This window comes from Emydura macquarii, unplaced genomic scaffold (genome assembly GCF_026122565.2).
Source record: "Emydura macquarii macquarii isolate MOO-44397 ecotype Brisbane River unplaced genomic scaffold, CSIRO-AGI_Emac_v2 contig_1146, whole genome shotgun sequence".
Taxonomy (NCBI): Eukaryota; Metazoa; Chordata; order Testudines; family Chelidae; genus Emydura; species Emydura macquarii.
Window position 1 is genome coordinate 19,486,790 of NW_027131283.1, and position 25,921 is coordinate 19,512,710.

At 37.6% G+C, this 25,921-nt stretch overlaps 1 protein-coding gene across 6 annotated transcripts in view; it reads right to left on the bottom strand.

Moving 5' to 3' along the window:
• Positions 1 to 25,921, bottom strand: part of PTPRK (protein tyrosine phosphatase receptor type K) — a 546,210-nt gene that overhangs the window by 33,684 nt on the left and 486,605 nt on the right. For 4 of the 6 annotated variants that reach the window (XM_067546723.1, XM_067546721.1, XM_067546725.1 and 1 more), the window contains one exon: positions 5,559 to 5,697. In XM_067546723.1, coding sequence (XP_067402824.1) covers positions 5,559 to 5,697 — 139 coding nt within the window. The remainder of the gene's footprint in view (positions 1 to 5,558; positions 5,698 to 25,921) is intronic. The other 2 variants (XM_067546724.1, XM_067546722.1) reach the window with 1 other exon arrangement.

Consider the following 25,921-nt stretch of genomic DNA (forward strand, 5'->3'; position numbering starts at 1 on the left):
GGAGAGGATGGTGAGGAGAACATTACTGTAGATTATGTATTCCATCAGCTTGGTATGTGCTAGGATTTACGACAGACCAGAATGGGGAAGTGATCTATGCTGGTGTCCAGGAATAGGAAGTGGGGCTGTCCCTCCGCTAAGCGGTAATTCCTTTGAGGTCTGTTTTTCAGGTTTCACAAACTTGATTCAGCTTTTAAGGCACACCAAGAAGTGTTGAAGATAGACAAGGCAGAGCAGACCTGAGAACTGGTCTCCAAGTACATAATAAAGCAAGGAAGATTCTTAGATTGATCTAAATCTTTCCTCTCCTTGACAGTTTCATCCTAACAACCATCAATCTGTTAAGGAAGTCTCAAAGTTCTTCTCAGACTATTACTCTTTAACTAAAGTCCCACGGGTCAAAATGAGAATTCTGATGACCAAGAATAAATGTGTTCACATTATTCTATTGGTGAATAATACATTTTTTGGTGTCTCTTTAAAACACTTTATGATATATGTTTTTTCTTCAGACAGGTATGTTTAGAGTAATTAGCAAAGTTTGTTTATGCAATTCTCCAGCTGAATAAATCTTTAAATTTGTAAAGATAGACGGCCTCAAACTGAAAATGCTCCAGATTTATTATTGCTCCCTAATTCTGTCAAAGCTTTCATGAAACAGGAATTTCTAGTTCAAACTCAACTTTTCTAAAAGTGAAGCCTTTCAGATATTTTCCATACATTAAAGCTCTCATTTGGAAGGCTCCTAGTTTGAAGGCCACCTCTGGAAAGGAACAAAAAAGGTTATTAAATCTAATCTCTCAGCTCCACTAAACCCCCTTTTGAAGCACCACTCTGCAACAAAATTTGCTAGCTATGCTACATAAACCTGCAGCCACTGAAAAGCTTTACAATTTATTAATGTATAACAGTAGTTTACTACTAATTCTTCTGCTCTGCGTCAACTTCCTCAAAAAAGGCCCATTGTGTTCTAGTACTGCAATCTGTAGATGGCCACGGATATGGCCACTTTTGCTGTTCAACAGCTATTGACTCCCTGTAGCTCCGACTAAAGGCATATATGCAATCTGTGGTTCAGGATAGTTAAGCAATTTATTATGCAAGTACTTGAGCTGACAGATGTGTAAATGATTTTCATTATCTATCAAAGGATCCTAATGCATAAACCCAAGCAGGTGGGTGTTTCAGTGGGTGCTAGAGAGAAAAAGTGCTCTATCATAGTATGGAACTATGCAGTTAATTATCTTTGTCTGAAGCAATTCTTATTCAACAAGGAAATTACAATTCATCACAATAAAGTAGAGAATGGCAGTGTTAGTTTACAACAGCTTGTTTAGCTTTTTCACTTTATTTAAAGAAGTCAAGTATATAACCTCTTCAAAACAAAAATGTGGAGGGGCATCCCATACCAGGCACCAACTGAGCAACACATTGGAGCACATGCTTTTTAGTCCCTTTGAAATCAATGGGACTTATGCACATCCTTACACTTAAGCACATGCTTAAGCACTTTGCGCAATCAATGCCTACATCATTACACATCTTACAAAAATTCATTTGGTTGAGAGAAAAAAAATGTAATTCTGCTACAATGAAGCAGTTTCTTCTATATAGTATAAAATAATACTTTTACTTGAAGATGCAGATTGCCCTATGAGCAATAAAGACCTTGTATACAATAGACATTTTTGTAAAAAAAAAAAAATCCCCGTTGTTGCTCCCACCAGTGCAAACATTCTGCCCTCCAGACAGCATGCAAGAGCCTATTTACAGATGTTTGATATCTACATCTGATTTGCATAATACAGGTGTTATGCAAGATCAGCTGCAAATGTACTTTTTTCTACATTGACTTATTTGTATTAAATAAAAACAAAAAATAGTAATTCACAACCATGGTTCCCTATGGGATAGCTACTACACAAGACACTTTTTAGTATGATGTGTAAGTTTGATTTAGAATGCAAATAAAAATGTGACTATACCAACTGAAATGATAATTATGGAAAAAATAGTAGGCAAAAAGTAAAATCTCAATACACAGTTATAAATACAATATCCCTTTAAAAAAAAAACCAAGGTAAAATAGGAAAACCACAAGGGAACCTTTAGACCCCCTAAGACCAAGGAAATGTAACAATAATCGAAATTTAGTAAAATTATAAAGACTGTATTTTTTCTTTTTTTTAAAAGGGATACTGCATCTTTAAAACATGTAAAGTAGTAAGTCACCCATTTTCTACTTACAGATAGTAGGAGTAAGAATAGTAGCTCCTCCTGGCAAGCAAATCACAGACAGTGGAAAAAGAGAAGCAATGGTGAATGAAAAGCGTGACTCCGTCACATTGAACAAAGCAGAGAAATGTGCGTTTAAAAAAAATTGAAAAATTCATGTTTCTTTGGTTAGCATTTCTACTTGCTCATGCACTGACTAGCTTTACTTTGCCATGCAATTAAAAAAATACACTAGCATATAAAAATGATTTGCTTTTTAGAAAGAGATCACTTGAGAAAAATTTCATGCTGACACTTCATCTATTGCCAAAAAATGGAAAATTAAATGGATTATGTATTTTCAATATGAAGTTTAGCATAGTATGATGATCAATTACTATCTAAGTGTCATGACAAATGGAATAGCTGAGTACAAAGCCTGTGCACTAAATATGCTTTTTACTTTTCAGTTACAAATACTAAAGATTGTATTAATACATTTGGTCAGAAAACCACTAAATTCCATGAAGACATTTTAAAGTCTTTACTGGTACACAGATGTACATATATGCTTGTAAACATACTGTATGTACATATATGTGTGCACACATACCATACACAATACACATTTTTACAGTAGATGTATGTATATCCTGATACCTATATATACATACACACATTTGTGGAACCCAAATATATATTTTATATTTTTAAATCTTACAGCCAGAAATGTGGATGTATGCATGCTAATCATTTAAAAATATGGAAGATAAACAAATGGAAGGAAATGAAGTACATTTGGAAATAGTCCAACGATTAAAAAAAATAGCATTGCTATTTGAAAGATGCAGTATCCCTTTTCTTAGTCAGCTTGATTACTTTGTAAAACTTTGTAAAAGCCAATAAAGTTTCATCCAGTTGAACTTGAACCAATTTGTACAAAATGATCAGGCAAAGCATAAAACATCTCTCAGACTTGTGAAATCATGAACAGAACTGCTTACCACTCAAGTTTTTTTCTTCAATAACTGATAAAGCCGCATTTAATCAAATTTAGAGATCTATTTCAGCATGAGACTTATTAAACCCATGGGAATGAGTAAACTCATTGTTTTGTTGATTTTTCTATAAACAGGTTATAATCAATCTCCGATATCAAAAGGGATACTACATTATGGAATCATTGGATATGTATGCTGATATGTAACTTATCAAATTTTTATCCCTAACTGGAGAGAGAGAGAGAGAGAGAGTGTGTGTGTGACAGAGAGAAAAGGGATGTTCTATCTGTTCATAGATTTATTATACAAATTGCTCTTAGTCACTAGAGGGATTGAATTAATTTAGGTATGTTCTCTTAATGTTTTATATATTTGTTGTAAGTGACCTTGACTAAGGGTTGATCTAAAAAATTGTCCACTTTTCCTGAGGTGGAAAAAACTGAGACTTATTATATATTCAGTAGATGACCAATTAAACTATCATCATGAAAAATGACCAAACATTAAAGGTTCATTAAATAGGTTAATTTTCCCACCTATTTTGAATACAGAATGTCACAGGAGTTTAAATGTGTTATGCATTTTTAGACAGATGCTCAAATATAACTTCTAACATATTACTGCTTTCAGGGTTTCATACAGAGAGAAAGTTTTAAAATATTATTTTACTGACACTATTAATTTATCTTCATCAAGCAATTTAATACATTAGGCGTTAAAGCTTCCTTTAAAAACTAGTGAAAGCAAGAGTTTGGAAAGGTCTGAATGTAAGAATGAACACATCTGCTAATGAATGTATTCACACACTCCTTTAAGTTGTATGCAGTTCTTACCCACAAGATTAGCCAAACCCATTTGGCAGTCACTGGCAATCTATAATGGGGAGCCAGTCACATACAATCTTGTATCAAATATGAGGGGACCATGGTGGAAAGATATGTCCCAGCGATATATCTTTCAAAATAGATCAAGCAAAATCCTTGCTGAAAGTTGAAAAATCTATATATTGCTCTTCACAGTTTGTGTAAATATAGAAAATAGTAAGATTTTATGTCTTTTAAAAATATTATGACTTTGTCTTTTGTATATGCATATAATTCTCAACCACAGAGTTAGACAACAGAGAGAAGGAAAAGCACTGTTGGGAAAATCACATATATAGCTAACTAACACAGAACACTATAAGCATACCTAATGTTTCTAATGCAGATGTTTCTTCTCCAAGTTATATATCTCCAGGGGTAATTGTAAAGAGGCAATAAATTAAAAAAAAATCTAATGGAAACCATTCATTATAACATAATAATATGATCTTAGGTACAATTTTAATATTTTTCTCCTTTTTAAAAAACAACAAAAAAATTCATTGCAGTTTAACATATGCATCATTTATAAATATATCCTTTGTTAAGAACTAGGAAAAGAAAAAAAGATTGCAATGCACAAACCACTGAAAGAAAAAGATCTCATTCTAGGCAGGACATACTGATTTGTGCATTCTGAAAGGGATCAAGGGTGAAGGAATAAGTTACAGGCAAAAATGAGGGAATGAAGGACTCAGTTTTTATTAATAGTTAAGATGTTCTGACTAAGAATTTATAGAACTAGATTATGAAATTTTATGCGAGGTTAAGATCTGAAAGTACTGAAAAATTAAGCATATTTTTAAAACGCACAAATAGTACATTGTAAATGAAATTAGCCTTTTATGTAGAGTTATTTTTTAATTCCAGAAGATGGCACTATTGCTTATTTTCTAGCTACAAAAAGTACTCAACCCCCCAGAATTTCATTCACATTAATACATTTTTAAAAATAAATTCATGCAATAAGAACTCACTAGAGTATAATGTGATTTTTAAAATAAATATTACTTTCCAGATTTACAAGAATGGAGCCAAATATATTTAAAATATTTTGCAAGAAAAGTCAGACAATTTATAACAACAAAGGATTCATAAGGACTGCATATGGAATCAAATCTCTATAAAGTTTACAACATGGAAGGTAAAGCAAATAAATAATTTTTTTTTAAATGCACTCTCCTGTATACTTTTATAACTTTAAATTTAAAACGACTTGGAAATGAATAACAAAAAAATGTGTAGATTCTAGATCCCAAAACTACAGCAATCCTCATTTTATATACATATATCTCAAGATTCAGTATAAAAACAGTGCACTAATAAGAGAAAATAAGAATGCACTCAAATGCTGAGCATGTATTTTATTCAGTTACTGGTCCTGACAACTGTCTTTCCCTGAAATGCTCTGTGAAAGAATGTTCTTGGATTATTTAATATAGAAGGAACAGAAGGAGATAGAAAAATGTAATATTCTTACCTTTTTTTGACAATTAATATGACAACTAGGAGGAGGAGGATGAATACCAGAATTCCAGCACTTATTCCTGCTATTTTCACTACTCGATCTGTCTGCTTGGCTGGGTCTGGAATCACCTCTGGTTCTTCTGTTGCTGCTGCTAAATGAATCCAAAAAGAAGTTACTTAAAGCATATAATTACCACTGACAGGAAAATTATCATGAGCTAGAAGTTCTTTAAAGATAGTTTCTATGTTTTGTTAATACAGTACACAAAAAACATGCACATGCATGTGTGATGTATATGCTGAGAACATCTATACATACATCATTCATGCTGCCTCGTGTATGTGTACATATTATATATAAAAATAATTCACAGTATTCACCTGACATACAAATGCATATATATATAGTTTAAAACACACTACTATTAAAACAGACAGCAAATGAGTTTTAACTGAATCAAGCTAACATCCAAAATCAACATTACTTTCTTTACAAGAATTTCCCCCTTATTAAAAAACCCAAATAATGCCTAAAAATGAACATTAGAGGGATACAACATGACTTGCATTGTCATATCCTGCATTTCCACCACTCAATTTCCACAATTTATCCAGACATAACTTTGCCCCCCTAAATTTTGCAAAGGCAAAATCAATTTGCTAGATTATTGAAAATAGATCCCTCGAATAAAAAAATGGAAATTCAAAACCACCTACATCTTTTTTTATGAAACCATTGCTGTATTTTTTGCAATTTTAGGGTCTCCGTCATTCACATCCCCATGCTGTTCTAGTTTCCTACCTATCAGATATGGCCCCACTGCCACATTATCTGAGTGCCTAACAATCTTTTTAATGTATTTATCCTCAAAACATACTCATGAAGTAGTGATGGGGAACTGAGGCATAGAGAGATCAAGTGCTTGTCCAAGATCACACAGGAAATCTGTGGTGGAGCAGAAAATTGAACCCTGGTCTCCTGAGTCCCAGGCGAGTGTTCTAACTGGACCATTGTTTCACTCTTTTTCCTTATCTATCGCTCTTGCTTACAGAGAGCAGACATCCCAAAACCAGATTAGCATAGTGTCATGCCACTCAGTGTTCCATGCTTGTGTCCTCTTCCTCACCATTTCATCATCTTGGACCCATATCCTCTGCAGACAGGCATAGAGGGAGATTTATAACACTGACTCGCTAATGGGCTTCATATACTCACACCTGAAGAAGAGCTCTCCGTAAGCTCGAAAGCGTCTCTCTTTCACCAATATAAGTTGGTCTAATAAAAGATATTACCTTACCTACGTTGCCTCTAATATACAAATATACATATTTACATACACAAATAATATAGTTGGATGGACAGAAGAATACATATATTGTCCACTGCTTATATTACATTATATTATTATCATTACTATTATTATTGCTGTTTTTGTTGTTTGCATGTTTAGAATCTAGAGGCCCCAATCAGAGATCAAGGTGCCTTTAAGAGTTGTACATATATATCAATTATTGACAGTATCAATGACAAATAGCTTACGTTCTTGGCATACAGTTTTGATGAGACAACAGGTGGACAAAGCAAATGGGGATGTTGATGGAGTTTACAAACCCCACACTGCTAAAGAAAGGGTTAAAGAGCAGCTCTGGGACCAGAAAACCCTGCCCAGCTGCACTGCTCACAGTGGACAAGGAGCTCAAAAGGGGGCAGCTCAGCTCAGTCAGGAGAGAAGTTGTGTGTTCCAGGCTCCTGCCAAGAAGCCGATGAAGCCCCATGTGGCTAGGCCCAGGCTTCACTGCTAAGCTGCCACAGGCCTTTTAATCACAGAGGTCAACAATGACAAGAGGTGACCCTTTGGAGCACGGACAGAAAGACTCCAGTAGGGACCCAGAGGCAAACCAGTGATGCCCACAGCGGAACAGAAGCTGTGGTAGAATGCGGCCCAGGGAGCAGGCGTAGGGATGCTTGCCCATCTAGGCCGCACATTCTGAACTACTATTTACTGGGTCCAGGGTTGGAACCTGGTAAAGCAGGGAGGACCCAGTTTCCCCTATCCCCGGCCAGTGATTCCTGCAACTGGGTGACATAACCCAGAGTAATGCTAGGAGGTGCTACCAGAACCAAACCCGAACTCCGCCTCCCCAAAAGGATGATAATATAACAATAAAATAATCTTATTTAGCATAAACAATATGGCACACTCACTGCTCACTCACCATGAAAAGGATGAGTTTTAAGGATGGACTTGAAGGAGGATAATTTAGTGGTTTAATGGAGTTTAAGGGGGAGCCCCACCTAGACATAGGGGTTGGCATTGGGAGAAAGCACAAAAGTGACTGAGGAAAAATTGGACCAATGGGCACTGGAGTCTGGCACCACTGGCAGAGTGGATGTGGAAGATGTATTAGGGTCAAGAGGCAGAGCACGGTTAAACTCTGAATGGTCTTAAATGTAAAGAGACGTGTCTTGTGACTGATGCAATGGAGACCGGAGAAGCAGTGAAGACATGAAGCTGGGGAGGTGATGTACTCAGAGCAATGAGTTAACCAGATTAACAACAACAGCTGGGTTTTTTTTTAATCAAGTGGACTGGGGATATGATAGCCTATGTCAAGGGCAGGCAGGAGGAAATTTTAGTAGTCAAGATGCAAGATGATGAGGGCCTGGACAAGAATTTTAGCTGAATGGACAGAGAAAAGGTCTTCTTGTGTAGGAAGAAGCAGAAATATTTAGAAATGGCATGAATGTGCACATCAAGAGAGAGGGCTCAATCAAAGATGACATGTAGAATATGGGCCTGGCTCACTGGGAGGATGATGGTGATTTACAAAGGAGGCAGAGAAGATAGCCTGGAGGGAAAAATTAAGAGCTCAGTTATATTAACCTCTACTATAGTAATCCTTATGCCAAGTTTGTTGCTTTAGTCTCATTTAAAGGTATCTCCCCATCAGCCATGCAGTTATCAGCTCATTAACAAAAGCCACAGCCAGAACTGAACAAATAAAGGTTTCTGAAGCAATCTGAAGAAAAGATTGCTTCAGGAGTTTACCTATCTTCATGGCTTAGGTGACAGTGTTTTATTAGCTATATTCCATAAGAAATATCAGAAGTCGGGTCCTGTAACTGTTCAAAATGTGGCGCTCTGTACAAGCCTTTAGAATAACTGTTAAGGCCCTGGCAGGTAACCATTGCATGTTCCTTTACTTTATTTTTATATTAAGAGTCTGAACTAATGGGCAATAATGCTCATTGTATACTTTAATAATGCTAGGAAATAAGCCTACTGTCTAATGGGACCATATATTAGATACAGTACTAGCCTTTCTTAAAACAGGGGAGAAAAATTACTTTGAGAAGTCACAGATCAGGTACCCATGTAGGATGAATTTTTTCTATTCAAAATGCTTAAAAACTATAGGTGAAATCCTGGCCCACTGAAGTCAGTGCCAAAACTCCCACTGGCTTTTTTGGGGCCAGAATTTTACCCTACACTCTTCCAGCAATACATAATAATGTATGCATTTTTTGGTGCAAATTATGTAACTCTGTGGACTAATTCAGAGTGGTTATATTTTATGTAAGAGGATGTCAAGGTTTAAATAAAATCACTGCATATAAAGATAATGAAATTTTAGGAAAATATGGGAAACTGCACATGTATAATATTCTTGGAGTTCAGCTTCCATATTTATTTTATTCCATTGCCTGTCAATTTTTTCAGCTTTTTACTGAACTAAAATACATATCCAGACAAATAATTACAAATAATATATAAATAAAGGAAATTCAGATACAAATCAATAATGATTAGCATCCAATTCTCCAATTATTAATTTAACAGGTCATTTATGTGCATGTGTGGGGATGCAATCTCTCATTACAATTACTGTAACTACTTGCACAAATTTTCCATGTATTGACATGTATACAGAATTGTGACAATCTGGGTCTTACTAAACACATAGGGCAAGTTTCTGGGGTCTGAATCAAGTATTGCATATATTGTGGATCAGTGTGTGCATGGGTGTGTGTATGCATGTGCTAAGGTGGCATAAAGATCACCATTGCACTTCAGCAATCCAGGGGCTGCTGTGTGCAAGGTCAATCCCCTAATGTCAATTAGAGCACCTGCTGGCTGCTAATGCTTCAAGGGGCCAAAACTGCAACTGAGAATCGACATAGTATATGGTGTCCTGTCTGAATCTTGTATACCACATATATAGGATCCCTCTTGCATTGGTGTGGTTCCTCCCTGGGCTGGATCTGCTGGATTTTGCTCATGGTGTTGCACAAACCAATCTCAACACATCTGAGGAACAGGACAATAATATTCACTATTTATCAGCTATCAGTAAATGGAAAACTAACCTAGTTGAGTGCTAGAGTGCTATTTATTTTTCACTAATACTATAAAAGGTAAATAAAGCTCACATTTTTTTTCCAGTTTGAGGGGTTCCTTTCCAGCACTAATGTGTCCTCCTTGGTTACGCCAATATGTTCACGCAGGAGACTCTTTTCTTCCCATGATTTACACCTACTCTCCATACCTGTTTACAATCTTCTGTATAATTTTTTTACCTTATATCTCTTTTCCATTTCTTCATGAGGGGATTTCTTATTTTAATGCCAGTAAAAATATAAAACCTTCTTTGGTGCTCATTTGCACTGACACATTTTTGTACAACTGAAAAAAAATTTCTATTTAAAACCTCTTTATCTTTTGCCTTTGGTAACTGTAAATTTTGAAATATTATGGGATTCTATTTTTTTAATATAGTTGAAATCTACCAGAATCACTGAATGTATAAAAACCTCCTTTTACCCAGCCCTTAAAATTCCTTTTTATTAATCTATGCCTATAATCCATTTTCAAATACTGATGACAGATCAGATGAAAAAGAAGTGAGATAATTTTGAAGTCTATATTTTTATAGTGAATCTAGTAACAAGGTGATAGTTCTAGGAAACGAGGCTGTATATTTGTCATCTAATCCTTTTGATCAGCTTTATTCCAGCATTCATATATCAGTGCTCATTTTTACAATTTCATTGAACATCTTATGTGTTACTATACATTTCAGGACCTGATCCTGCAAAACTTTATTAATACAAGGTATTCCCATTGCTTACAATGGGGGTTATTTGCTTGTTAGATTTTTCACATGAGAACTGAAGGATGGGGATTCTTTTTTCTCCAATATTTCTGATCCACAAGGAGGGCGCTACATTTTTTTTAGATGAGCTACCACACACAGAAGAGTACTAGTGGGAGAAAGAAGGATAAACTAGATCCAACACACTTACTGGATTTTTCCCATTGCTTTTCAATATGGTTCCACCAATAATAGCAGTCACATTTCACAGTCCCATCTACAGTTGACGTATATACCACAAACTCTCTTGCAACATCTCTATCAATAATTATTTTCCTTATACATTATCAATAGTTATCTCTGCAATGCTGATTTTCCGTGTGTCTTGTAGCAACCAAAGGGTGAAATCCTATTCAGCTTACTATTGCAAGCAGTCCCATGAACCTAAATGGTGAACAGGACTGTATTTGACTAAGAGTGTTGCAACTGATGGTAAGATCCTGACTGGGGTAAGGGTGGCAAGTTTGCCTTTTATAGACAATATCAGAGGAAGGACATTTTCCCTCAAATTTCTGATAAATGTAGTCACTTTGAATTTTTTTTAAAAACTAATTTTATTCCATACTCAACAAAATCACCTTAAAATTCAACACATATTTACAAAATGGAACAACATGTTGAATACTATAATAATTCAATGGTATCACCACGTATGAGGTTCAGTTATAGCACATCTCTTTTCTGCATTCTCCTTCCTTCTGAAGCTCAGTATTTACATGCAACCTTGCACAATCGTCAGAAAATTTATGAGACTAGGCATGAAATCTACTCTTCCACCCTTACTAAGGAGATGGTGATGGAAAAAATAATAATGATATTCTACTCTGTCATCCAAACAAAGTTATTCAAGTAGAAAAGGCAAGTAGGATTTGCAAAGCTGTTTATGAGATACTATTAGTGAACAGACAGACATCCTTCTAAAAGCCAGCTTTAAATCCAAAGATTGTATATATAACCTCTTAACCTGGGGGGAAGGATGGTCAATGGACATGGTTAGCCACCATTGCCATGAAAAAATAACATCTGTATTCACAGAGAATGCGGAGAAACAGCTGGACCCTCCATTACTGTATGTTTTTCTAAATGATGTGCAAGCACCTAGCAACATTTGTGATTGATGTACTATTATATATTTAAAAACAATGCAAACAAGAAGGCATACCATACCAAATGGGAGTGAGACAACTACCTGGAAATTCCCGAGTATTGTACTCAAATAGGCCTGTTTGCTGTCAGTAGCATTGGGTCACTGCCAGTGAAGGTGGATCTTGTTCTGAAATCTCATTTATAAATTAGTGCCCCTATGTTACATTTCCACATCTTCAAAACACTGAAGTCACCTCCTCTTCCATGGGGCTTGGGAGTGGGTAATTAAGTGTCCTTTTCTGTTTGGGACTAAACTCTTGAGGTTAAATGGGAATTACTCCTGCAATGCTCCAAAACATAGGCAATTTACATTCAGAGCAACAACTTCGAAAACAGGAATTTCAGCCAATTGCCAATCAGTTAGTCAAAGAGTGAGCCTTAAAGACGGAGAAATAATAAGTGACAAAGTGCTTGGATTCTCAGGAATATGTAGATAAAACAACAGCAGACTAGGAACCACATTGTGGAAACAAGTTCCAGCAACTGTCTACGCACTGATATGAAATGAATAGATCAGCACCTTTAACTGCATCCTTCTACAGTCTGCAACGAAAAGTTCCTACATGGGTGTGAACCCTGTAGACATTTTTAGTATCCCTCATGATACTGAATGACAGGACTCTGGTGGAGTGAACATAAAGAAGATTCTTAATATTGGTTTGGTTAACATAGATTGGTTAACGTAGATTCTGATGCTAAAGATCACAAACCGAGGAAGACAGTTTATTCAGCACGGTGTTACCAGGCAGAGTTCGCCTAAGACTTGGCCTGGATTAAGCAGCAACATAATGGATGGCTGACTACAGTCTAGCATTCAACTACAAGTAATGATGTTTAAGTAATGCTAAAAGCTTGACGAACACAAACAACAAGGAAACTAAGCTTCATGGCTGAAAATGAATGCTGACATTGGCAAACCTTTTCCTGCTAAGGGAAGGTATGGGGGGTACGAGTTAGAGGGACTCTGTCAGCTTCCAGTTCAGCTTCTCTATTGTTTTTGAAAGAAAAAGCTAAATGTGGAATCAGGTTTCTGCAATTCTATCTCACAAAGCATACCGTATGGGAGACTGTGAGCACATGAATACAACTTTTTGGTATGTCACCCGGCAAGAGCAGCATGCTGTGAAAAGGCTGGGAGACCATTCTGGATAGTAACAAGTCACCAGCCACTGTCAGAGTTGCACTTTGCTTTGGAATTTTCATTTCCAGTAGGGCTTCAACAAGCAACATTTTACGCTGCAGTAGGGCTTATCCAGTGAAAGTGTGTTCCACGGATACTCTATAATATTGCCAACCCCAAGCAAGCAAAAATCATGAGTCGGGCCCCCAAAGATCATGAGAATGGCTTAAAAATCATGGGATTGAAAATATATTACACTTGGGGTTCTTTTTTATTTGCCCTCTATTTACTGAGCATTTAGAGTACACTCGGGTCACATTTTCAATCTTTTCTTCTCAAACGAAAGAGCTAGTGTCTTACTTTAAAAAAAAAAAAAAAAGTGGAGATTCACATATTCACAGCACTCAGAAGCTGAGGTATCAAGTCACCAAATATCATGAGACTCATGATAAAACAGTGAGAATTGGATAGAAACACTAGCTATCTGTTTCACAGTGTCTGGGCTCTTCTTGTGCAGAACTCCATGTGGAACTCCCATAAAAATCAAGGGAAATTCTGTGTTTGCAGAATCAGGCTCATTACAGCTTTTGTGGCTTTAAAATCATACATTCAGAACAACGGATTTTTGAGTGCCATTATGTGGAGCTCATTCATTAGTCAACATAGAAAGTACAGACCTGAAGAGTGATACAAATCCCACTTTTATAGATGTGCACTATAATAGTCAAATTCAGATTCTGCTTGTGAAAGCAGGGTTTGATAATTAAAAAAAAGTTATATTAAGATGAGCATCGACAACGTAAATGAACAGCTCTCAAAAAAGAATAATTAAAGGTCTACTGTGTAAATATATAATTATGCACTTTTGTAGCATCCATATTATCATTTCCCAAGTCTAGTAGTGGACTCTCCTACAATGGTATCATCCTGGGTTTCTTAAAAAGCAAGTTATTAGACATAATTGTCCTTTGAAGCCAGATCACAATTTCTACATCTCATCAATTTGCACATCAGCAACCCTACAGACTGTTACAGTCAGCCAGGTCATTGGTAATGTTGCCCTTAGATAGGAGGGCCACAAGCTCAAATTATTATGACATTTCTGATGAAAAAATGTACCAATGGGTTCAGTAAATCCTTTTGAAATAAAGCCATTGTTTAACCTTTGAGAAAAGGAATCTGGGCAATTAGAGCACATTATGAAATAATCACCTGTCAGACTGTGATTTGAAAAACAAAGCTGTTTAACTAATGGAATAGCAATCTTAAAAATTCACTTATAAATAAAAAGAGAACGTTAGCGATTACAATTCAGCCACACAATATTTTTTTTAAAATTAAAATTGTATAAATATACATCACTTGTTAGCCCAAAATTAACACTGACAGTTTGTATTCAACCCACTGAAAATAGGTGACCACACATACTTTATTATAAAAGCAACATTTTGTATATGGCCTACACAGTAGAAACTGTTTAAGTTTCATTCCACCTTAGAGTAAAATGATGTATTATGCCATACAAGACGTTTAATTGTTTTATCACAGAAATACAACATTTTAATCATCTCTATTTATTGTTCATACAGTGGCGCACAGAGTACACAGAAAGTAATTGTTATTACTGTCAAAGGCATGCAGCTTCATTTTGCCATTTTTATGGAAAGTAATGTTCATTGAATAACTTCAACCAATTTAAATACCTATAAAAATTACAAGCAAGAATTTACTGGCAGGAAGGAATACCTTGAGCTCAGAGTTCCAAAGTTGTTATAGAGCTATGCAATTTAACTGAAGGAAGCAAAGACAGCTAACCTCTCCTCTGCCATAAAGGCTGCAAAGTTACAACCCAAAGAACTTTTCTGCAATGCAAATTGCTTTGTAAATCCTCCTCAACCCCAGAACACAGCAACGAACATGATGAGAAATTAATATATTTCAAACAAAAGATTGCCCGCATCTGGGATGGACACAAAAAATTAGCCAAGAGGAGGAGGAGAAATACAGTGCCCTCCTTCCCAAGAATTTAGAGTCTTTGGACTAATAGTAGTCATGGAACCACTGACAGTAATCAGGGCCACTACATGAAATTCTGACTCCTAACCGGCTTAGGTGGTTTAAGAGTAGAAAATACCTAGGACACACCTCCTTATTGAGGGAGATTGTCAGTCAACTCACACTTTGAGGAAGTGAATCCTAAAACATGTAATAATCTGATGAATCCTAAAGGAAGCATTGCTTAGTGCTAGAGACCATTCAACTTACCAATACAATCATAAGAACAGAAAAACTACCCTGTTGGGTCAGACCAGTGGTCCATTTAGCCCATTGGCCTGTCTCCAACAGTGGCTAGTACTGGAGCTTCCGAGGGAGGGTACAGAACAAAGCAATTTTGGAGAGATCCACCTGTCTGCCATTCCTGGCTTCTGTCAGTCAGAAGTTTAGGGTCACCTGAGCATAGGGTTACATCTCTGACCATCTTGGCTAATAGCCATTGATGGCCCTATCCTCCATGAAATTATCTAGTTATTTTTTGAACCCACTTACACTTTTGGCCATCACAATGCTCCATGGCCATGAGTTCCACAGGTTAGTTGTATGTTATGAGAAAAGTATTTCCTCTTGTTTGTATTAAAGCTGCTATGAATTTCATCAGGAGACCCTGGTTTATGTATTGTGGGAAAGGTTAAGTAACACCTCTCTATTTATTTTTTTCCACACCATTTATGATTTTATAGACCTCTATCATGTCCTCCCATATTCATTTACTTTCCAAAGTGAACAATCCCAGTCTTTTTAGTCTTTCCTTGTATGGATGTCATTCCATAACCTTCTTTGTTGCCCTTCTCCAAACCTTTTCCAATTCCAATATATCCTTTTTGAAATGGGGTGACCAGAACTGGACATAGTGTTCAGGATGTGGGCACACCACAGATTTATATAGTGGCATTATGATATTTTCTGTCTTTTCTATCCCTTTTCTAATAGTTTCTAACATTCTGTTGGCCTTTCTGATTGCTGTTGCACATTGAGCAGAAGTTATCAGAGTACTATCCATGATGACTCCAATATCTCTTTCTTGAGTGGTAATAGCTAACTTAGAACACTTCTTTAGATATGTGTAGTTGGAATTATTTTTTTCCAATGTGCATTTCTTTGCATTTATCAATACTGAATTTTATCTGCCATTCTGTTGCCCCGTAACCCAGTTTTCTAAGATCCCCCTGTAACTTTTCACAATCAGCTTTGGACTTAACTATCTTAAACAATTTTGAATCATCTGCAAACTTTGCCACTTCAATGTTCAATCTTTGGGTTTTTGAGCCTGTAAGTTTGCTGTTGTGAAGCTTTTGTCTACAGCCACAAGGTCTGGAAATTTATGCGGTTTTTGAATGAAAGCTGAGATTATCTTGTAATCATATGAATCTTGGGCTTGGTCCTTTCAGAAAAACACCAAATATCCCAAGACTCATGATAAAATCCCATGACTTGGCAACACTGATCTGATGCCCACATGCTTTTCTTCTGTCTCCAAGAAATTGCAGGGGTTAATGGAAACACCCTGAAAAAGCGCAAGTCTTCTCTTCCAGAGACAACTCAGAGCTCTGCTATCAGTATCTGTTCCTCTATCTACAACTGTAAGCATTTTGCAGTCCCTTCAAGGCTCTGTCCTCTCCCACTGCTAGTGAAATAATTTAGGCTGTGACTTGACCACAGGGGGCAGATGACACTCAGCAGTACATCTCCTTTACATCAAACTCAAACAGCCTCGCCAAAATAAGCACCTGGAATAAGAGCAGGTGGCTAAAGGGGAATCTAGGCAAGTCTGAGGAGATGTTGGTAGAAGGAGGGAACAACTTTGAAGAACTTTCCTCCTCTCTAACATCCCCTGCACTCCCGAAAGTATCTGTTGTCAGACAGTTAAACTGCTCCAGAACCTTGGGGTCTTTTTGCACTCCTCAGTGCTATTAGATGCCCAAATTAAAAACAAAAACAACAAAACACCCATTTCCATCTGCGACTGGCTGGAAAATTGAGCTGTGTCTAATCAAACACAAATCTGATCTTGGTGACCTTCAGACTTGTTTATTGCCATTTATATCTAGGAATGAAACCACATGCCCTGGAAAAAACCTCCAGCTGGTGCAAAACACAACAGCCTGTTTGCTTAGCAACAAAGGTTGCCATTAGTCCTCCATTTTACATGGACTCCCTATTGATTAAAGTTCAGTTAAAAATCTGTCTTGATATTCAGAGCATTCAAGAACATCTGAGAGATTGCTTCTCTCCATGCTCATGACCAAACCATGATAGTTAGGTTTCATTGGACCAATAAAACTACCAACCAAAAGAAGGCAGAACACTGGAGCCTAGACCTAAACTATTGAACTCACTCTTGCAAGACTTAGCCACTTTTTTTAACTAATTGCAACACTCATTCTCTAACTTTACTTTTCTCTTACGTTTTCTCTCACACATAAACCCTTCCCCCGAGGGATATCTTAAAAACCTAAATCCTAAAAACTAATTGAGCTATTTCATGTACAGATTGATGAAAGATAGAATGATAAAAAGATAGAGTGACTTATTTACATTATCTGGAAAGTCCTCCAATACTACAGAAACCAAATTAGGTGGAGAGCCTGAGGGGGCTTGTCTACACTTGAAATGCTACAGTGGCACAGCTGCAACGCTGCACTATCTACCTACACCCGGAGGGGTTCTCCAGTCACTGTAGGTAAACCACCTTCCCAAGAGGTGATAACTAGGTTGATGGAAGAATTCTTCCATTGATCTAGCACCATCTATACTGGGTTTAACAATGCTGCTCAGGGATATGGATTTTTCACATGTCTGAAAGATGTTGTTAAGCCAACTTGGGCTGCATGTGCTCAGAGTAGTGGATCATTTAGTTGTTTTTGTCTGGAGGATGAAATTAGCTGCTCTGTTCTGGAAAGGGCTTGGGCTGGTACTTTCTCAACCAGCCCCACAGAGGGGAAAAACAACCACATCAAAGGAGAAAAGTATATATTTAACAAAAGCTTCAAACCCATAGGGCAGTCAAAAGAAATGACGCTAACTACAATATACAAATATTGTACTATGATGTGTGATGGGTCCCTGACAAAGCAGATTAGTCACTTTTAAATCTGGGCTTAGGGTTTCCACCAGTTGTGATCTGATTAAAACATGAGTGATTTGGAGGAGAAAAGTCACTAAACTGAGGGAATGACAAGTGCCCTCACTGATCAGGCTGCAAAAAATACTTATATTGTAGTCAACCAAGAAACTGATCTCTGCACAAAAATTTAAAATACACTTTTAAAAGAGTTAAAAATGAGAACAAAATGTACTCAGTTCTTCACTGACACAGGTCTCAAGAAAACATGTATGAGCCCCAGCTCAGTTGCCCCTCATTTACAATGTAATTTACTGTTGAAAACACACAGGGACAATCCAGAATGTGAGGCTTCGCTATAAGCAGGCATCACAGATACCGCTCAGTGAAAAGAGCCAGATATGACGTCTTTTCTCTTCTATCCCTTAAAGTGAAAGGAATACATGCAGAAAACCTAGCGGGGTGACTTTAATCAACAAAGTAATATCACTGGCTTCAGCTTAGTCAATCAACAGAGGATATCTTATCTACCATACATAATACAATGAATCAGATTCCTTTATCTTAAAAGACATGGACAAAATTTTCAAACTTGGATGCCTAAAGTTAGTCCCCTAAATCCTTATTTAGCAACCAAAATATGTTTTGAGATATTCATATTTTCAGATGTGATGTTCTGAGCCCTCATAGCACCTCTTGACGTCAGCACCTCTGAAAATCAGGTGCCAAACTTTACGCATCTAAATTTGGAAATTTTGCCCCATGTTAACATCTACAGAAACTTCAATGCATTAACCACACAGTGAAATTTTATATCAGATAATTATGGATAGGAAATATGATACCCTCTTTTGTCTGACCTCTAAATACTGAAGAGGCATAGTTCTTAAAAGAAAATGTGGTGTGATTCACTGCAACCACAGCTACCACTCTTGTTGCAATACAATGTTGTCACAAATCTAGGATTAGAATTTCACTGCATCTATGAGGGATTTCATGAATCTTCATGTATAGATCAAATGGTTAAGAAAATGAAGGAAAAAATGAATATGAATAATAGAAGTCTTTACCTAGCACTAATTTAAAAGGTGGAATGACTGGGAAAAGAAGTTAGTTAGCTTTGTTAAATGACTGTAGGGTAGATTCAATAAAAATGCTATCTGGTTCCTCCAGCCCAGATACAAACATATAAGGCAGATTTCAAATTAATTGCTTTAAAATTAGAAAAACATGCAAATACCAAACAAACCTTCTTAGATGTAAGCAATATCTAATAATTTATCAATAGAATGACAGTTAGAATGCGGGGAGGGGAGGGGAGTGTAAATGTAAATCTTGACCTTTCATGCTTAGTTTACTTATGAAACTACTTCGTTTTTACAGTACAATGAATATAATATGTAAAGGGTAAAGTATCAAGTTTCACTGTCTTTATTAATTCACCAACCATTTAAGAAACAATAGCTCTGTTAGCTCAGACCTCTTTTGTAGACAGCACAAATGTTTAATTCAAAAAAAAAAAAAAGAAAGGTAATATGAAGGCACAGGTGGTGGACGGAGGTTGACATATAAGCTTTTCATTTCTGGAAACCTAGATACAAATTGTACCTTGAGCCTCAGGAAAAAGTAAATTTGGAGTTATGTGGTGCCAAAATTATATCAAAAAGTTCCATCAAAATGTGTCATCTCAGTCATTCATACAGGTGACATTCCCTGTTTAAAATAATTCCACCTATCATCATAACATATAAAATGCCCTAATTCAAACTCCATCAATCTTACTGCCCCAAAGCCTGGATGGAGGTAACTTTAAAAGCCCCTGCCCCTCGTCTTCCACTGCAGAATGGAACACAGCTGCACATCCATTCCCATTTTAGCAATCTGTTTACATTAGTTTACATTGTCAAGTCTCAGATCCTTCTTTAAGGGTGACACTGTTAAAAAGAGGCTTGGTTGCAAGACTCCTTCATCAGTGCCTAAAGACCTAACTATTGTCTAGCATAATCATTATTTTTGTCTCTCACATATCATCACCTTCTTCCATGATCCAACTCAAATCTCACACATTAGTGGAGCCGCGGGAACTGAGGAACTGAAAATCAACGGGAGTTCAGTCCCCAGGCATCCCACTACGCACCTGTCTGCATCTTTATGTGCCTAAATACCATTAAAAATCTGGTCCTGAGTGCTTGGCTACAGTTCATCTTACTGGAATGCTAGAGGATGCTGTTGTGGCCATTGTTGGGCTAAAACGCATGCCTCTACTTCCACCTCCTGTCTGGTTTTCACAGATTCCTCCCTACTCTGCCCCCTGCTCTCATTGAATGATAGAAAATGTAGGTCTGGAAGGGACCTCAGGAGGTCTATCCCCCATGTGCTGAGGCAGGTTTAAATATACTTGAGGCAGCAAAGAGCAGATAGGAAGAGGCACAGAGAGCCATGAAAGAATAGGCAACAGCAGAATCCTATGTACACATGCTAAGGCTCCAATAATTGGAGAATGGGATGAAAATGCACATCCTAGAAACCACAATGTGCACACATGTTTTGGGGAGATGGACCCCTTTTCCACACCCAATTAAGTTCTCTTGTTTCTCCTACCCCAGGAATCCCCACCTCATTTTTTCTTTGGACGCCAAAGGGAGGGAAAGAGAAAGTACCTCAGGGTGACAGACAGAGTGGTGATTTAGGGTGAGGGCGGGGAGAGAAGGTTTGGGTTTAAAGAGGAGATGGACTGGCACTTAAAGAAGCAAGAAAAACTATAGAAGGGCAAAACAGAAAAAGTGAAAATAGCAAGGCAAACCCAGAAAACAAAAAGTGTCTGAAAGAGAGAGAAGTAGAAAGAACAGTATTAGAGAAAGGTAAATATTGGACTAAAACGAAAACTGCAGAAGAAACATACAGAAGGAAAAGTGAAGTGGAGGAAAGGAAAGAACAACAAAAACAAACAAACAAACAAAAAAACAACCCTGGCATAAATATTTCATTAAAAACTTTATATAGTGAAAATCAATAATATAATTATACATTCATTGTAAATGTCAGTTTGGGCAGATATTGTTTTGACAAATGTCATCATAAGATATGAATGTTTTGGAAAGTCATGAACATGTGAAACAATGAGCTATAATTGAAACTGTTTTGCAACCCTATCTTAACTTGACGCATTATAGAAGCAGTTCACCTTTTATATTCAGTTGGGTTTTCTAAAATGCATAAGAGCCGCCTATTAAGGCAAGTAAGTATTCTTTAATTAATGCAAAGCTATATACACTTCTGTATGTGTTATATCTGGACCCAGCAGAGAAAGAGACAGACAGACAGAGGGAGTTGATACAAAACAGCTGTCTGCTGTGAAGACATTTACTGTTCTGGCAGCAAAAGTGAAATCAACATGAAAGTGAGACTTCGCACTGAGGAGGGGAGACTGCTCAAACATTTAAAAGGGACAGGACATCACATTCCTCCACCCTACTTTAAAAGTCTCCCCAAATATATATACATCATCGTTTACATGGCTAACATAAACCACTATATAACCTAATTAAAAGTTGTGAATGGACTACAGCAGACTCTCAAATTGCAAGGGATTATTTCTGCCCTAGAATAGCAGCTCACTAAGTAAACAATTTACATGTTCAGGAGCACAACTGGTTTTTACACTCTCTTGGAATAATGTAGTGATGGTGGTATGGCAGTGTCCTGGACAAAAGGAACAGTTGGTTGTGAGAAATCAATTGAACCTGGTACCAAAGTTTCTTCCACCAAGACATGAAAATAAGGAGTTGTAACAGAACGAAGTTTGATCAGAAGAACAAAAAGTCCCACTGGAACAACCCTGGACTCCGGTACTTGTCGAGGCTGCAACTGGTTCATATGTTGATTCCATAAAGTGCCGTAAGCTAGTTTTACCATAAACAAAACAGGTCCCATGCATTTTACAAATTCTCCAGGTTCACATTTCATTCCACAACTGCAGTTCTGAATCCACACTACAGGTATGTCTACACAGCAACCAGACACCCATGGCTTGCCCATGCTAGCTGATTCGGGCTGCGGGACTGTTTTATTGCTGTGTAGACTTCCAGGCTCAGGGTGGATCCTGGGCTCTGGAACCTTCCCACCCCACAGGGTCCCTGAGCCCAGGCTCCAGTCCAAGCCCAGAAATCTACACAGCAACACAAAAGCCACACAACCAGAGCCTCACGAGCCTGAGTCGGCTGGCACTGGCCAGCTGCGGATTTTTCTTTGCTGTATAGACACACCCTAAGTCTCCTACTTGAAAATAACGATGAGTCTCACATCACTGATCAATTTGCTTTGCTTGGGATTTGGATACACGTGAGGCAACATCAGGATGTATCAGGTCCTAATAGGTACCCAAAGATTGCTTCAAGAAAAAGAGTTGCAGGCGTCTCCCGCATGTGGTGTGTACTGGACAAGCAAGAAATTGGCCAATTTCTGCTGATGATTCAAACTAGATTTGTTAGCTCTTAAGGCATGCTTTAACTGTTTGTACAAAGCCTTCCACTGTCTGTTTGTAGCATGATGGTATGGAACAAAACCATTTGAGGCTAGGAACCTGTGAAATTCTTCAGAACAGAGTCGAGGTCCTTTGTCATTCACCAACTGTCACGGTAAACCAAATTGGCTAAGCAAGGTATGAAGATGACCAATGGTCTTGGTAGCTGTAGTAGAAATCATTCTAAAAACATCTGGCCTTTTCAAATGGGCATCGACTATGACCAAACATATATAACATTCTAATGGTCTGGCAACCACGTGAAAGTGTGTCCAAGGAACCTGAAAGTCACAACCAAGGGTGCAGACGTGCTGCGCCAGGATCATGCTGAATTTGCTCACAGTGCAGTACAGCATTTTGCCTTCCTCTCAATGTCTTTGTTGATCCCTGACCACTATACATGACTTCGGGCTATGGCCTTCATCCATACAATGCCAAAATGACCTTTGTGAAGAGTTTCCAAAATCTGAGATTGAAGAGATTTTGGAATGATCACACGCAATCATAAGTCACAGATAATTCATGTTGATGTGACACAAACCGTGTAAATCGGGGATTCTTATGATCCAACACTGTAGTACCATTCTTTTCACAAGAGAAAGTACAACATCCATAATGGTTTCTTTGTTGATGTCTGTGATAGTAATGAGTAGCTTATCCATCAAACTGAGATAGAACACCTCATCTGAAGTTTCTTTAGGTTGATGAGAGCTTATACTATTCCATTCTCTAAAGGGACTGAGCATGGCAATGCGGGCAGGCACAACAACCCAATCAGCGCTGCCATGCTGAGTCCCTTTAGAGAACTGAACAGTAGAAGAATGAGCTGAAAGTAGCAATACCCTCATTGCAGATGAGCAGCATTTAATGATGAAACTACGTGTTTCAGTCCAAAAATTAAAAACAACAGGCAATGATCCGCCAGCAAGATAAAACGTCTAGCATACAGAAAAGTATGGAACTTCTGAATTCTGAAGATAGAACGAGAAGCTCTCAGCATTATTTGTGCACAGTTCTTTTCAGGTGTAAAGAGTGTTCATGAAGCAAAGGCAATTGGTTTCTCCATGCAATCAGGAAAAATGTGAGAAAGAACTGCACCCAGTCCATATAGTGAAGTATCAAAAGCCAAATGCAATGGTAGCAAGGCATCGAAATGCACAGAACTTTGGCTGACGTCAACAGTTTCTTTGCTACCTTAAATGCACACTCTTACTCTTTAGTCCATTTCCATTTTTCCTTTGCTTGTAACCATTCATGTAAAGGTGCCAATACTGTTGCCAGATTAGGTTGAAATTTACCATAGTAGTTAAGTAGTCCTAAGAATGAACATAGTTGTGACACATTCTCAAGTGAAGGCACTTGATGAATAGCCTTCCTTTTCTCCAACGATTGCCTTGTCATCAATTATGTGTCCAAGCTATTCAAATGAAGGTTTGAAAAAGTCACATTTGTCTCAACATATTCTCAGTCGATGGTCTTCCAAACATTGCAAGATAGTATCCAAATTTTGAATATGAGTGTCTTGATCCTTACCTGTAACAGGGATGTCATCCAAATCAGAATCTCATCCACGGCTTTCTGGACAGGGCAGTTGCCAACGTGATACCAAAAGATCACGTGTTATAACAAAATAAGCCTTTTTGCATGTTGACTGAGAGACATATGCAAGATGCTGGATCAGTCTCCATGTGTAGGTATGCATACATTGTTCTCCACTAAGAGTAGCAAACAAATCTTCAGTAAGAGGTAGCAGATGCTGGTCTCCACATAAAACTGGATTTGGCATCACTTTGAAAGCTCCACAAATTTGGATAGAGTCATTCTTCTTGATTACTGATATGATGGGTATAACCCACTTTCTGTGTGAAACTGGTGATAAAACTATGATTGTCACTAAACAGACCAAATCAACTTCCACCAAAGGCTTCAGGGCATAAGCACAACTCTGTGGTTGCAATATTTTGGCTGGTTGTCACACTTAACAGTGAGTTCACTGACACGTTGCTCACCTGTCCAAGTTCTTCAAAAACTTTGGAGCATCTGTCCAGTATTTCTTAAAGATTTCAAGGTGCTTTTGTGATTGCCTTGATCTTGGTCCAATTCACCGTAAGCACCTTGTCGAGGAAAAATAAAGTCACACTGCTACATTTTAGAGTTGGATTGGGTGCAGCTTTAATTGTGACACACACACAATCACATAACCATAGCTATGGGGAATACTATAGCCATAGGGAAAACCCAGGTGGCTATAGGGAAGTCAAGCAGCATGTCTGGATGCTGGGCAAATGTACTTCACCTGGCTACCAGATACAAAAGACTTATATAGGGGTTGCTTAGGTTCATTTACATGTTGATCGTATAGTGGAATTTGATTAACAGTTTATACTTGACAGGAAAGACAATTATATGTACAATGGGGTACGCCAGATGTTTTCACAGGAAAGACCAAAGAGTCACTTGATTATACAATGTGGTTATCAGGTACCTGGCTATCACCCAAAGATGGGTGGCTACACAATACATGTTAAAATGCTAATTTGTATGGAGTAACATCCTATGGGGCCAGGAAGACAGGGGGGCACGTACTGATACCTATCAGAACAGGAGATGTCGGTTAACAGACATCAAAAGGGCTAGAGTTCACAAAAGGAGTTTGCATTTAAATGGTGGTCCTGAGACATCCTGTGGGATTTTAGCATCTTTATCTCAGTCTCAGTTTGGGGCATCCTGTCAGTGATTTAACCTGAGGGCTTCCATCACAGTTCAGGCTACCCAGTTTCAGGCCAGGCCCTCTATAATCAATTTCAGGCCAGGCATTCTATAATCAATTCTATGATTAATTCTTTGATTCCACAACCTTAAGCCATGATCTTCCAAATAATGATGGCTACTTTCCTTGTTGTTTTACCCTTGTGTGTGATTGATTGTCCATCATATTGAATTTTCATCTGTAGTGTCCCTTTTGGGACTAACTTGTCTCCAGTATAAATCTTCAAAACAGTGGAGGTTTCTTCCAGAGGAATTTGTGATACTATTTGATGATAGGTAGATGCAGAAATCAGTGAAACAGCAGCTCTGGTATCAAGCTCCATTCTTGTTAGAACTCCCTTGATCAAGGGTGTGACCCAGATGACAACTCTTGACTCCAGCCTCCAATAACAGTTTTGATTAGTGTCACTAGAGCTCGTCTTTTTCCACATTATGAATTCCCAATTTCCATCATTGCTTAGGTTCAGTCTTCATAGATATATTCTTGGATGGATGGTTACTCTGTTGCTGGTCATCAAACTGTACAGCAGGTTACAGTGATATGTC